General features: G+C 34.4%; 1 protein-coding gene across 7 annotated transcripts in view; it reads left to right on the top strand.

Moving 5' to 3' along the window:
* The window catches only part of AFTPH (aftiphilin), a 64270-nt gene that overhangs the window by 35761 nt on the left and 13222 nt on the right, over positions 1 to 15287 (top strand). For 3 of the 7 annotated variants that reach the window (XM_033407207.2, XM_004280629.4, XM_004280628.4), the window contains 5 exons: positions 3828 to 3979; positions 5791 to 5917; positions 6322 to 6378; positions 9270 to 9392; positions 14990 to 15050. In XM_033407207.2, coding sequence (XP_033263098.1) covers positions 3828 to 3979; positions 5791 to 5917; positions 6322 to 6378; positions 9270 to 9392; positions 14990 to 15050 — 520 coding nt within the window. The remainder of the gene's footprint in view (positions 1 to 3827; positions 3980 to 5790; positions 5918 to 6321; positions 6379 to 9269; positions 9393 to 14989; positions 15051 to 15287) is intronic. The other 4 variants (XR_004477355.2, XM_033407208.2, XM_049696403.1 and 1 more) reach the window with 2 other exon arrangements.

Raw genomic sequence — 15287 nt, 5'->3', positions numbered from 1 at the left:
TGTTAAACTACCTTGGCTGACAATGTTGAGGAAAAAATTGAATATATTTTAAAACAATTAAAATTATTTAATAATCTTCAAGAAACAAAAAAACCCAAAACCTTTACCAGTATCAACCTTTACCTTATTTATTTATTTATTTATTTATTTTTGGCTGCATTGGGTCTTCGTTGCTGCACGCGGTCTTTCTCTAGATGCGGTGAGCGTGGGCTTCTCATCGTGGTGGCTTCTCGTTGCAGAGCACAGGCTCTAGGCGCGTGGGCTTCAGTAGTTGCAGCGCACAGGCTTCAGTAGTTGTGGCGCGCCAGCTCAGTAGTTGTGACTCCCAGGCTCTAGAGCACAGGCTCAGTAGTTGTGGCGCACGGGCTTAGTTGCTTTGCGGCATGTGGGATCTTCCCGGACCAGGGATTGAACTTGTGTCCTCTGCGTTGGCAGGCGGATTCTTAACAACTGCGCCACCAGGGAAGTTCCAACCTTTACCTTTTATCTCATGCTCAAATTTTATGAGTTTTTTAAAATTGAGTGTCTAATTACAGTGTTTTGGGAAATCTGTTTTTTTGAAAGAAATTTATCTGCTTGGTCATAAGAGAAACTATTCTTATGGTAGGTTAGTTTCTCTTCTTCTGAGGGTTAATGTTAGTTATATTCTTGTACCTCTTCTACTTACCAAGTTACTTGGGCTATGTTCCATCGTATGTTTGAACTTTATTGTGCTTCTTGGGAAGTCAAGCATCTTAACACACCTCATGTGTGGTTTACACTCTTTGATTTTCATAATGTGATCAAGATTTAAGTCACAGATGCCAACAATCAACCAAAATGTTCACGAGTTTTCAAAATTTAAAATCCCCAAGGGGTAGCAGTAACGGGTTCTCATTATATAAGCAGCTCTTAACAACAGATATTTTTTAATTAGGTCCCTTTTTCCCAACTTGATAGGAGGATCTTGGGGAGGATGCAAAATATTTGGATTATTTAATTTCTTGATGTAATATGTTAGAAATTGATATAAATTGAGACAAGTATTTTCATAATGATTTAGAATGCTAAATAGTGGTGGAGAAATAGCCTTAGTGAGATTTGAACCTGGTTTTGACATTTATTCCTTGGCAGGCCACTGTGTCTGTATGTATCATCTATATAATAACAACAGTAGTGATAAAAGCTACCACTTCTTGAGCACACACTGGGTGTCAAGCATTTACTCCTCTAATTTATTATTCACCTTGTAAGGTAGGCCCTGAGAGCTCCAGTTTATAAATCCTGAAACTGAGTCTCAGCCCCTTGGGTCCACAGTCCTCTATTGAAGTGTTATAATTATATCAGCTATTTACTTACTGGAATTAACTAGTAGTAAATGAAATTTGGCATTATTTACTACCATGAACAAGATAGTAGCCCTTTTAGCATCAAACTGGTAGTTGGAAATTAATATACTTTAAAAAGTAAAATGTTAGGAAATTTAATTTTAATCAAAATCTTTGTTAATTCTATTAGCTGCTTTCTTGTTGAATTGTTGAGGAGTTCCTCCTTGTGGTGAGTGGTGCTGGTCAGTTAGTGGATTCTGGTTGTTTGAATATTTATTAAAAAAATTTATTTATGGCTCTACCTCTGGGGTCAGCAAACTATGGCTTAGCAGACAAATCTGTCCTGCCACCTGTTTTAGTAAATCAAGTTTCGTCGGAACACACCCACACTTATTTGTTTATGGATGGCCTGCAACACGAAAATTATTCACTATCTAGCCCTATAGAGAAAAATCTACCAACTCCTGCTCTACCTCATTCAGCAAAAGATTTGAAGCAGTTGACTCTAATATCTAATCCTAAAGACATATGGAACTTTCTTTTAAAATTTCCATGTAATTTTATTCTTTATGAGAAAAGGTTGGGAAGAAGTTTAAAACAAAGTTTAAATGTGATTGGGTTAAAATAATGTTCTGTTTACTCAAGTACATTCCACTAATTTGAGAATTTGCTCACTGGTATACCTAAGACCTGGTAGTTATGTGTAACGATTGATCCAAATCATTGAATATGTTTTGAGGTCCTTTCTTTCATCCTTAGATAAATGTTTTTTCTATCCCATTAAAAGGATAACAGAGAGGATACAAGAAAGATTCTGTTTTAATTTACAGAGAAATAAAATTTGGTCATATGTGAGTTTTTGCTTACCCTCCCTGCCCAAGAGGAGCCAATGCTTATTATGTTTCCAATTAGATGGTTATCTGATCCCTTTAAAAGTAATGTCTGTCCATTCCTTCTGTTGAAGTGAGTTAAGTATGGGTCCCCTTGATGCACTCAAGTTTCACAAGCCTTGGGATCTTGAGTCTACTCTTTACTGTAGGTTTCATAATTGATACTGAGAACCTTTTCCCATATCATATACGTGAATATAATGAAGGTGTTAAACTTTTGTAGAGATAGCAGAAGAGTACCCTGAGACCAATTATGCAGTGTCAAGTTTTTTGCTCTGATACTGCTTCCAAAAGAGATTTTGTTTTGGAAAATATGTATGTGAAAATTTTTCCTTTTGTTTTTAATTTTCCTGTTTGCTGACTATACTAAACAACAGAAATCAAGCATTAACTTGTTTTGTTACTTGGCAGGAAGTACCGCCATGATGTGGCATTTTCTTGTACACAGGATGTCATTTCAGTAGTACACTTAATCTTCCAACAAGTTTTGACTTAAAAGTTTGTATTCCTAGTTGATGTTTAAGTAGTAAGGGGAGCTGAGTTGAAAATATTTTACATGTATCTGAAATAAAGTTAGGAAAGTGGGAATAAATGTTATTGTAGGTTACATGTAGACTAAACCTACTAGTACCCCCAAAATCTAAGTTAATATAAATCCAACAAGTTTTAATTAATAAAAATACTCCAAAAATGCCAGTGTTCTCAGAGAAAATACTCTAGGGGATATGCAGGCTTTGCTTGGAGGAAAGGTAGTGTACTATTCAGAAATACAAATATGCACACCATAGAAGAGTAGAGAAATGGAATTTCTAAAAGATAGCACAGATCATCAAAATGATAAATGAGCCATTGAATTTCTTGGTAAAAATTGAGACATTCTTTCCTACTTTGGTTTCTTCTATTAGCAGATATTTCTAAAAGGTTTTCACAACAAGGTCATTCTGTATAGCACAGGGAACTATATTCAATATTCTGTGACAAACCATAATGGAAAAGAATATATATATATGTATAACTGAGTCACTTTGCTGTACAGAAGAAATTAACAAAACATTGTAAATCAACTATACTTCAATAAGATTTTTTAAAAATTAAAAAAAAAGGTTTTCAGAATTCACATGTTCATATCCAGGTTCTGTTCAACTATAATAGGATAATACTTTTTGCAAGCATCCAATCTTATTGTTCTAAATATAGAGTATGTGAGTGGTAGTAAGAAACACCCCAGTGTTATGGAAAGATTATGAATACTGTCTGGTTTTTTTGGGTTTGTTTTTGCTTGCAGATTATTCAAACTTTGAGATTGCTTTCTTACTGTACAATGGGGTAGTAATTGCTTCTTTGTAGAATTTTGTAATGGATGAAGTAAGATAATGTTTGTAAAGTGCCAGGCATGATGCTTGGTGTGTAATGACATTTATTTGTCATTACACAATTATTTAAAGCTGTTCTATGAGTAGTTATTCTTCTTTCACTTAGTGTTTCCTGTATCTGACTGGTAGTTCCCCCACCCCATAGTAGCGGACAGGGTATTGTTGTATGGGGGTGTGTGTGTGTAGTAATGATAAAGCTATGACATTATTAAAATTACAAAAATGAAAATAAACTTTTGGGGGGTGTTTTGATGCAGACAGCTTTACTAAACCGCCTGGAGCGAATTTTCGAAGCATGTTTTCCTTCCATATTTGTCCCTGATACTGAAGAAGAAGTTACTTCCCTGAAGCACTTGCTGGAAGCAAGCACCTTGCCAATACAAAGAAGAGAGGCCTTAGCTGAAAGTGGGTAAGTAGTAGACACTTTTCAGATAGCATGTATATTTGTTAGTTTCAACTGTTCTAATTTATAAGATTATCTAAGGTTATCTTAAACCATTAAGGTTCTAAAATATTACTGTGTTTAAGTTTAAAAAATTATATTGTGCTAAAAGATATGATTTAAAAAACTCTCTACTTGTCCATTTTTGAGCTTTTTTTAAAAAAATTCTAAATCGATATTCTAATCAATTTTTTATATTATTTTTTGATTTCCTAGTATGATAGATGAAAATTTAGATCTTACATCTGCTATTCTCTTCTCTTCATCTTCCCAGTATACTTATATCATAGTTTTTGGTTAAATTGTTATTTGGTATTTTCATTATTACGATCATATATATAGTGTTCACAGCTAAGCCACTATTTTCTTTATAGTATACCTTTTTCCTGGATTTAATAATTGCCTCTCTTTTTCATTTACTGAGTCTTTCCCTACCCTCCAACAGCCTGTGAATATAATTTTACTTGTGATAAGACCTATCAAGCTGACCATTCCATTTTTTACCTGGAGTCCTCCATCTTCCAGTTCCTTCCAATCTGGAATGGATCAGTCTGGGCCCCCTAAACACATGTTGTCTTGGGACTTCCCTTCACTTAAATCCCATTTTGGTGGAGCACATCCTCTAATAGCCTCCTCAGAGAAAAAGGTACACAGGAGGTAAAATTTTACTTTATTCTACCCCTACATCAAATTTATAATTTAGGGTCTTTTGTTGCTGGTGTTCTGAAATTTCACAATGAAGTATCTCGATATGAATCTTTTTTCATTCATTGGACTGAGTACTAGGTAGGAACCTTTCAATCTGGAAGCTTCTGTTCTTCAGTATTGAGCAATTCTCTTATAATGACAATTACCTTCCTCCATTGCCTCTGTTTTCTTTCTGGAACTCCTATTAATTATTAGATGTTAGAGGGTCTAGATTGACTTGCTAATTTTATTCTTATTCCTGGATAGTTCTGTTACATTTCGTTACTCCCCACCTCTGGAGGCAGGATTTCTTAATTTCATTGAAGATGCATATTATTTTTGCTTCTTGACTTTTGTTTTGGGGTGATTTCTGAGAACAGAAGGGGATAAAAAGGTTGATGTTTTGCCATCTTTAAACTGTAGATATTTTTTTAAAATATGCTAGCTGTACAGATATTTCATACTCTTAGACCCAAGAGATTCATTCTCAGGAAATAACACAATTCTGCAATAACACACACCATAAAATACAGGAAGATATTCTTGTACTACTAGCAATAGGAGCCAAACAGTAAGAACAACTTAATTAAAACTGTATGATGATTGTGGCTAAATAAATGATGATGCATCTGTCTAATAGAACATTACACAACCACTGAAAAAGATACATATGTACATAAGGAAATGCTTAAAATCTGAAAAAAGAATACAGAATTTTAAATATGCTGTAATTGCAACTGTATTTGTGGGTCAAGACTCAAGGAGAAAACATATTAAATAGCTCCAGAAAGATGGTGGGATGCTGGGTGGTATCTTTCCTCCTTTTAAATATTTTTGCCTTGCAATTTAAAAAAAATAACAAACAGGCCAAATTTTTGCTTGATTGTTTCAAATGAATTTAACTTACTTTTCTAATGACTAAGTGTTGGCTGTTGATTTCATTCAGATAGTAGTTATATACTCATGTTAGACACAAGATTAATTGAAATGTATATTTCACAGTCACATTAAAAGTAGAATTCATGGTGAAAGCTATTGAGTAACCCATGAAAGCTATTGAGTAACCCATGGCTTCATCGTGACCTTTGCAGGGAACTGCTGGATGTGTGGGCTGAGCTACAGGACATCCATGATGCACATGGCTTGAGATATCAGTGGGGTGGCTCCCATAGCAACAAGAAGCTCTTGTGCTCCTTGGGAATAGACACCCGAAACATTGTGAGTTTATTAGTACCTTGGAAAATCCTTTAATCAACCTATGAATGTTTTTAAATTCTGTCACACTTCTGTTGAAACTAGTTCCTCAGAAAAATAAATATTAGTTGGTTTAACATGTTCATGTATTTTTGAATATGCCAACTTTTAAGCATAAATCTATCTAGATTTTTCTGCAATATTTCTTATTTTTAGGAAAAGTTGTTTAGTGTTTTTCCTTAACTATAAAATGAAGGAATTGAGCTAGGAGATCAAAAATATAACCCCATAAGGGCAATTTAACAATTTATTCAATTTATCATTCACGATGTATGTAATAAAGCATTACAAGCATATTTTGGAAACTTTCATTCTATGACAGATCATTCTCTAAATATATGTTCTTTCTCTCTAACGTACGTATATAGCTCTTCACGGGCAATAAGAAGCAACCTGTTATAGTGCCCATGTATGCAGCAGGATTGGTAAGTACAAAGATGTCTTTGCATGTGTTTATCATTGCTGCATTTATTCTGTAAAATCATCTTGCATAGCACGACATGGAAAGTGTATTTTAAGGGGCGTTTACTGTGGGGGCGTTTACTGTGGGGCCATTAAGAGAATACAGTATCCTTTTTCGATCTCATAAATCCCTTCAAGTCTTGATCTGAGGATATTTTTCTGTATTCTATTAATTATAGACACTTTTGCTTTAGATTGAAAATTATTTTTTATCATAGTAATATTAGTGCTCATAACTTTTTGTAAAATCCACCTTTGGAAGTCTCTCTCTTTTAATTTGCTTTTAAAAAGAAGAAGCTGAAGTATCTGAAGCCTTAGCTATCACTTGTTTTAATGCATTTGCGATTATTTTTAAATAATGCAGTATTGAAGCCATGGATGTATATCAAAGCTTGGAAATACCAAATTATAACAAATGAAAATGAGTCAGGACCCATAATTGGTATTTAGTTTTTCCATTAATGTTTTAAATGTGTTGAATTTTGTTTTTTCAGATATGCCAGGTAGTCCAGGAAAACTGAGGAATTTTCATTCTGTACCTTATCAAGACTCAGTCACATTTTAAAGTTTGACTTGTTTGTGGTTTTTGGTGTGTCTTTGAGTTATTGGTGCATAAAAATGTCCTATCAAAGTAAAAGTATTTTAAAATTCTTTCACCAATAACTTGAAAATAAGAAAAAAATACTGTGTTTAAGATAGAGAAAAATATAACTGAGGAACCCTTGGTATGGAGTTTAAGTTTAAAAACCCTTTATGTGCATGTGAAAATGAATTTGCTGTGGAACTTGACCTTTTTTTAATCTGCAAACTTTTCCATGAATAAGCTCTAATTATTGTTATTGAATTGTTTGCTTTGTTTTGTTTTGTGGAATTGCACAAAAACTTCTGTGCTTGACCTTTTTTTAAAAAATCAGTTTCTGCTCCTTTGTGAATGGTTATCTTGTATTTTCAAAACACCTTGATCATCCCTACTCTCTTTTATGTTGTAGGTAAATGTAATCCAGAACGTTTCTTTAACTTTCTGGTTATGTGGATCTCTTTCCTCAGGGAGTAGCATTCTAGAGATTGTTGGTGGTGTTATTGTCACATTCTGAATAGGAAGTAGGAATTTAATTTGTGGGCACTTTTCATTCAGCATGTTGGCGACAGTAACCTACTTAATGCTCTGTGTTAGGGTCAGCACATTAGCCAATTCTTTAAGTTTTATGTGGAATTAGAGACTAATGTCTATGCTTTTTTTCCTATCTTAATTACAACCTTTTATTAGTAATGTAATTTTACCATTTTTGTAAGCTTTTAATACCAAAGTTGGTTTAGTGAATGTATCATCTCCTCCTCCATCTTTGTGATGCCTTATATTTAGAAACTTATTCTTTTTCATATCTGGTTTCAAATTTTAATGATACCTGAATTTTTCCCATGGTACTTTACGCACATGAGATGTTCAGTATCTTTTGATCTCATCTTGAGGAATAGTACCTGAAATTGTCATTTAAGTCACTGGCTCTGAGACTTTAATGTGCATTGGAGTGGCTTGGAAGACTCGTTAAAACACAGAATGCTGAGCACCACCCCCAGTTTCTTATTCGGTAGGTCTGGGGTAGGTCTCAAAAATTTGCACATTCGACAAGTTCCCAGGTGATAGAGAAGCTACTGATGGGGACCACTTTGAGAACCACTGACTTAAGGGAGAGTTCATATTAGAAAAGTTGGCTAAGACTAGTAATTGTTTGCCAAATGCATGGAGCCTTTGTAGAAGGGCACACTAGAAAGCCTGTATAATGTGTATGGTATTGAATTAGACCATGAATTTATTTTCATTTTTCAAGCTGCTAGGTTAAAGCCTTTCACATGCACTGTTAAGAACTAAATCTGTAAATTGCTTATTTAGCTTATGCTTGATTTTATGAGGGTAGGGGGATTCTCCTGAAAACTTGGTTTTAGAAATGCATAGATTCTAACTATAAGATTCCTGACTTAGCAGCTTTGGGTTTTTTTCCCCAGTAGTAAAGGGAGACTTTTATTTGGTTGATAACTATTCAAGAACTTATCAAGTATTATTTTAAAATTTGTAAAAGCTTGGGCCTTTTTTCATGCCAGTAACCTGGATTATTACCCATTATTTTTAGTGTTTGGTAGAACATTAATGCAAAATGCTGATTTTTTTCTTCTTCTTTGTTTCTACATCCATCTTGAATGTTTTTCTCTCTTACTCAAAAAGTGTGTTAGATTCATAGTGGAATATGTAAGATGTTTTCCCCTCTGAAATGACTGTCTCTGCTTTGCCAGTCCAAAGAACCAAGAACTAAGGTTCCCATCTATAGTGGAGCAAGGATCAAACACTAAATTCACATTGAAACATGTAGATGTCATCACATTATATGGTGTGTTTTAGAATCAGCTCTCACCTCTCCAAGCACCACCATGGTGTAATGTGTATGAAGAGTGCCCTTTCCTGCAGTTTCAGATCTGAAACATCAGAATAATGTTGGATTCTTAGGGCATGGATGTGATACACTGTTCTGCTTGCCTCTTCCCCGCTCCCACCATCCCATGTGCTTATGCTTTTGTGTGACAGTGATAACCAGGCACTTTACAACAAATCCAGTTCAATTACAACGTCTTGCTTCAAAAAGTTTGGATTCCAAAGGTATTATTATGAAACATTTCCCATTATAGTGCTGTAAGATTTTCACGAAGCAAAATTTAGGACTAGTTCCTTTTTGTCTTCAGTTCTTTTCAGATGACCTCTTTTCTTTCTGCTTTCTACTAGATTAACTTTCTTGTAAAAAAAGTTTACAAAGTTTATGGGCTGATCCTTCCCCCCCATTAATGGCTAATATGCCTTTTTCAGGGTATGTTAGAGCCCACCAAGGAACCATTGAAACCACTATCTGCTGCAGAGAAAATCGCTTCCATCGGTCAGACAACCACTGTGTCACCAGAAATGAACACATGTACATCTGACCAATTCCAGGTAAAAATATCTGGATGTATATAGATATTTTTATGCATGTATATACACGTATGTCCACACACATTGTTGTTTCCCTTAATATATAACTTATAGTTTTTGAAATATTTTTAAAATTTAGTTTCATGATAGATGTGATTTCAGTTACTTATTAATATCCCTTGAAATACAATGAGCAAGTTCTCTTTAATTTAAAAAAATAGAAAAGGCAATTTGAGAACTGGCTGGTTATGGGTAAGTCCTTTAAACCTATCCAGGACTTAGTCTTTTTACCTATAAAATGAGGACTTTGAAGCAAGCATCTCTAAAAATCCCTTACAGCTTGAACATTATATGATCATTATTACTGACACACAAATCTGGTAAGTGCTAGATTTCAAAAAAATGGAAAACACTGCATTTATACCAGCTCTTCAAGTCTGCTATAGTGTGTTTTTCCTTAAGCCTGCAAAAATTTTATAAAGTAATAAAATTTAGGTGTGTTTATTACATCAAAAACTGTTGTTTTGAGAGTTTGAATAAAGCTGTTAAGTTAAAAATGATGTGGCCTTTAACAAAACATTCTATGGATTAGGAAAAAAAGAAAGCTCTCTTACCTTTCTTATCCTTTACCTCCTTGGGACATTTAAGCACAAATCGTATTTCAGTCTAATATGTTTAATATCAAAGCCTTCCCTCTTACTTTTTATCTGGGAGAACATAGCCACTTTGGTTTGCTTACTTTTTCGATATCGAATTGTTTTTTAAAATATTAGTATTCTTAATGAACATTACCATTTCTAAAACATATTCTTGCTGTGTTTGTCATTTCTTAACCTTAAATATCATCTTTGATTATGTCTAACACAATAATGTATGTTTGGACAGCCTTTTCCAAAATGTATGTTCCATTGAACACTAATTCCCAGAAATGCTCCACTAAAGAAGGGTTCCATAGTGAAGTAAGTTTGGGAAATATTTCATATCATACCCTACAACCACCCTTGGAGATTCACAACCCACATATTAAGGACTCTGAAGAATCTTGCAGTGAATAACCCTATTTAATTTTACTTCATTTCTCAAGTTTACTTGGCCACAGGACCCTTTTCTGAAGAACATACTTTGGAAAATAATTTTGTAAAGCAAGGTCCTACTTTTTCAGGTGTGTTTCAAGAAACATCTAATATTACTGCTGTGTACCACTGTGGTTTATACTTGGGCTTAGCTTAAACATCCCTCTGAAGCCAGTTTATTACTGGCACTGAATTAGTGGGCAAGGGGACCTAATGCGTAAAATGCCTGGCCTTATTGATGGCTGGGCAACAGGCAAGGTGCCTTGGGCAAAATGTCTCAGTAGATTGAATCTGTCCTTAGCTCTCTTCTTTTCATTGGCCTTATATTGCCCTCTGGCTATCAACTGCTCTCCCAGGCCTGCCAGGTTTATGCAGGTTCCAAAATTACTTCTCCCACAGCACATTCTCACTTCTGCCCCAATCAACATTCTTATTCCTACGATGCTAGGTATTAGGAAAGTAATTTGAGTAACTGCCTGGTATGTTTTCTGGAAATGGAGCTGTTCTTACTTGAGGCCACTTGTTGCTACTTTTACTTGCCTCCTTCTCCTCTTCTCCTCTATCCAACCACTTCCACGTGTTACAGCCCCATAAGTTATTGCTTATTTTATCAGAGTTAGCTGTCACCTGTCATTTTTGCCTAGTCATACCTCATACTTATCATCTTTCTTATATAATTTAATTATAGACTTGATTAAAAGTTTAGATAACCTAAAAAAAGCATGTGTGTTAATTTAACAGAAGATTTTTAGTAGAAATTAATGTGTGTTAATTTAGTGGAGGTTAGTTGCAGCTCCATATGTATTCAGCTGCTGCCACCTCTGTGCATACATATACACCCCTATGTACTTGTAATCAAGGGACTCTCTCCCTATTTACAGGCAAGTGTAGGAATTTTCAGCAACATCTAAGCATATCTAACATTTTTGCTGGAAGATGGAACTTGCTCTCTTGCTACTTATATTTTTTAAAAGCTCTTTTTAAGCAAATATGTCCTTTTATTCTGTTTCATGCACACATTTCTCTTTTTAAAAAATACACATATAAATAATGAATTAACAAGTTTATTCTGTACTTTTTTATGGTAGTTTGTGATCCTCACTGGCTTTAGTTTTTAGGCTTTTGGGAAACCAGTGAAAATAATATTTCCCAGTGGAAATTCAAACTTATTTCTGAATTGACTTGAGCCTGTGTAGGTCTGCATTCTAACATTCAAATTGAAGATTTCAGCATGCGTATCAGAGTTTTGTGCTGAGATGCCTAACCGCCATCACTAGATTGCATGACCTTTGCTTGGCTCCATACTTCTGATTCAGGTTAAGATACTTAACAAACATCTGAAATGCATTGTAAAGATTCTCTATATAAAGTGATATTTCTTACCACTATTCTTTGGCATGCAATGTATATATTATATATACATTATATAAACATGTATATATTTTTCACTTAACATTTTGGCCATGCAGTCTTTCTCCTAGTGATAATTTTCAGATTAAACAGCCATAGCCATTAGTGCTAGAAGCTTAGCAAAATGTGTCAGGAAAGACCTGTTCAATACCTAAATTTCCCCGTGCCCCCGCCCAAAGCGTATAGCAGACCTTCCTCTTATGTTTTGGCATCATTGAACAGTGACTTTCAAACTTATCATAGTTGTATAATTCTCATTATGACTGCATTCTTTTTGGCCTGTCTTTTCTATTTCAGTTTGGTACCCACTGAATTTTTATCTTCCACATCAGTTTGTACTCATCAGTCTTATAGCCATTGCATCTCTTGTTTAGGAATTTAATATTTTACTAACAACTGTTAATGTTTTTTTAAGATACTTTTACCTGAAAAAACAGTTTATAGGTAAAAAGCAGTAGTGATACTTTTTGTTGTTGTCGTTTGCATCTTTATCCACTGAATTTCAAGGTCACACCATTCACGGTGCCATTGATTCCCCTCTAAGATCAGTACTTTAACCATACTTTATTCACTGCTGAGTAAAGTCAGCTCTCTGGCTATCAGTTATCCAGCTAGTCACCACTAGCAAACTTCTTTTCTTAGGCTACTTTATGTTGCTATTTCAGTTGTGAATCAGAGTTTTAGAGATAGAAGAAAGAAAAAATGACTATCTAGCACTGTACTCTCTTTTTACACTTAGAAAAACATATTTGGAAAGACTAAGTGATTTACCCAAAAGCACACATCAGTGCTATAGCTAGGACTAGAGCCAGAGTCTCCTGTCTCTAGTCTTTTCTTTCTCCCTCTTTTTATTATGACCTTGTCTCCTTTCTTTTGTCTCTGCATTAATCATTCATGCCACATTACTTAAAGTTGTTTGAAAATGTTTCGTTCCAGTGCTTTCTCCTTAAGTTGCCTACTTGTCTGTGCTGTTAGTTAGCCTATAATTATTTAGGTATCTGTTTTTCATCTTTCTCTTTTCCACTAAATTTTGATTCATGATTTAGCACCTCATTATTATAATATTGGCTGTGTCTTCAAAATGCCACACACCTCTGTGAGAAGCTAAAATTCCAGAAAATCACTGAAATATTTCAAAACATCCAGCTACTTGACATCATTTAGGTAAAACATGTTAATGAAACACCTTTGCTCCATATACCCAGAAACTTTGTTATTATGTAAATCTGGGTTTGGTCCATCCAGTCAGTGTTGAATAGTTCTAAAGGTGTTTCTGATCTAGAAGTAGAATAATATAAGTTGAATCTGTTGGAATGCCTACAGCTTTTTGTTTGTTTTTGAGATCAGCTAAAGAAAATCTTTTCTAAATGTTATTTATCGGTCTTGCAGGTAGGTTATAAACTAGATTTTCACCAGGATTTTTAAAAATTTTATTTGAAATAATTATAGATTCACAGGAAGTTGCAAAGGTAGTACAGAAGAGGTACCTTGTGTCTTCACCAGTTTCCCCCATGATTACATCTTACATAATCATAGTACAATATCAAAACCAAGAATCTGACATTTGTGCAGTATGTGTGTGTGGTTCTGTGTCATCTTTCCATGTGTGTGACTACCTCCACAGTCAGCATACAGCATTTCTTCCATTTCCACAGCCAAGCCCCCGCCCCACCCCACTCCAGCTCCCACAACTCTCTCTCACCCCTGGCAACCACTAATGTTAGTGTTTTATTTTGTTTATACCTAGCCCCTCCATCTCCAGGCCCGACTTATATGGGGGAGACTAAGTGCTTATAGTAACATGCCTATAATTGGTTATCAAAGCAATTGTATTATAATGTCATGGGATTGAACTTTCAAAAATAGCCGATTCATGTTCCCTTCCTACAGGGAACAATGTCTTTGTCTACACAGAAAAAATGATTATAAAGTTGTTGTTTTTTTAATTTATTTTTTTATATTTTATTCATTTATTTTTGGCTGTGTTGGGTCTTTGTTGCTGCGTGCGGGCTCTCTCTAGTTATAGCAAGCAGGGGCTACTCTTTGCTAAGGTGCGCATGTTGCTCCGCGGCATGTGGGATCCTCCCAGGCCAGGGCTCGAACCTGTGTCCCCTGCATTGGCAGGCAGGTTCCTAACCACTGCACCACCAGGGAAGTCCCGATTATAAAGTTTTAATAAGTGCCTACCTTACAGTAAAGCATGGTGGTGAGCAATGTAGAAAAAAAAAGATGGCAACATGTTGATAGTAAGAGTCTAATAAAACATAGGTTATTTCAATAATTGTTGCCAACACCACCCTCAAAATAAAACAAGAAAATGAAAAAAAGGCATTTTTTTTCTTGTCAAGAATATTCTTAAAATAAAGCAGTGATCATTTTTAAATGTTTTGTACTACCTTCCATCTTCTATGTATCATTTGCTCATTTTATCTTTATGTGTTTGGTAGTTAACAGAATTTTAAAACCTAGAATACTCAAATGAGTTCTGCGTATACTTTTCAGTACATTATTTTAAAAATTAAATTCTAATACTGATTATAAGTAATTTCTAAATTAAAGAAGATGATTGATTTTTTTTAGATTTTTATATATAAGGAAACCAACTAAATTAACTATACATGTTTATACAACTAGTTACTTAGTCTTTAATAACCCAAATTGCCTCACTTTCAGTGGTACCTTCTCTATTGCATTATATTATCTATTAAGAAATTTTAAGTGGATAGTCATTTAAAATAAAGTGGATAACTCTTTAGTGAAAAAAAAAAATCAGTGATGTTTTTAAATATTTTTATTGTAATCAAGCCAGTAGTTTAAATCATGATTTGAGAATAGATTGAAATCTTGACATAGGATCAGTCCATAAATTTCTGTTTGAAAATGTAAAGATAATTCCATTTCTCAGATACAACATTTTTAATGTCAACAAGCTGTACTGTTTATAAATTTTGCAATTTCAGTTTGTGTTAATATTTGTAGATAACCTTCTGAAATTGTAAATTATCCCAATTTTGTCTTTAGGTATCTTATTGCCTAATGATCTTGCTATAATAGTGTTTCGTTTTATTTTTAAGGATTCTTTATGTTGCTACAACCTATACTGATTAATTTTGATTTTTTGGTTTTCAACTCTAGGAGTCTCTACCACCCGTCCAGTTTGACTGGAGTAGCAGTGGCCTTACTAACCCTTTAGATGGTACGTCTCTCCGTAGAGCCTCTAGCACCAGAGCTAGAGTTAAGAAAGCTACAAAGTTCAGACAGACTTCTCTCTGCTGACTTCCTTTTTTGTTTGAACATAACTTCTTATCTTTGGAAATTCAGGCTTTCTTTCTGAATAGTGATTGCTCAAGAAACCAGCTGTTACTAGTATTAACAGTATTAATGTCCATATATAGGTAGTAGTGGCCAGATAAAATTTTAGTTTCTTTATCTC

Source organism: Orcinus orca, chromosome 13 (assembly GCF_937001465.1).
Source record: "Orcinus orca chromosome 13, mOrcOrc1.1, whole genome shotgun sequence".
Lineage (NCBI taxonomy): Eukaryota > Metazoa > Chordata > Mammalia > Artiodactyla > Delphinidae > Orcinus > Orcinus orca.
Note: the sequence above shows the minus strand (reverse complement) of the source record. Positions and strands in the feature narration are given on the sequence as shown.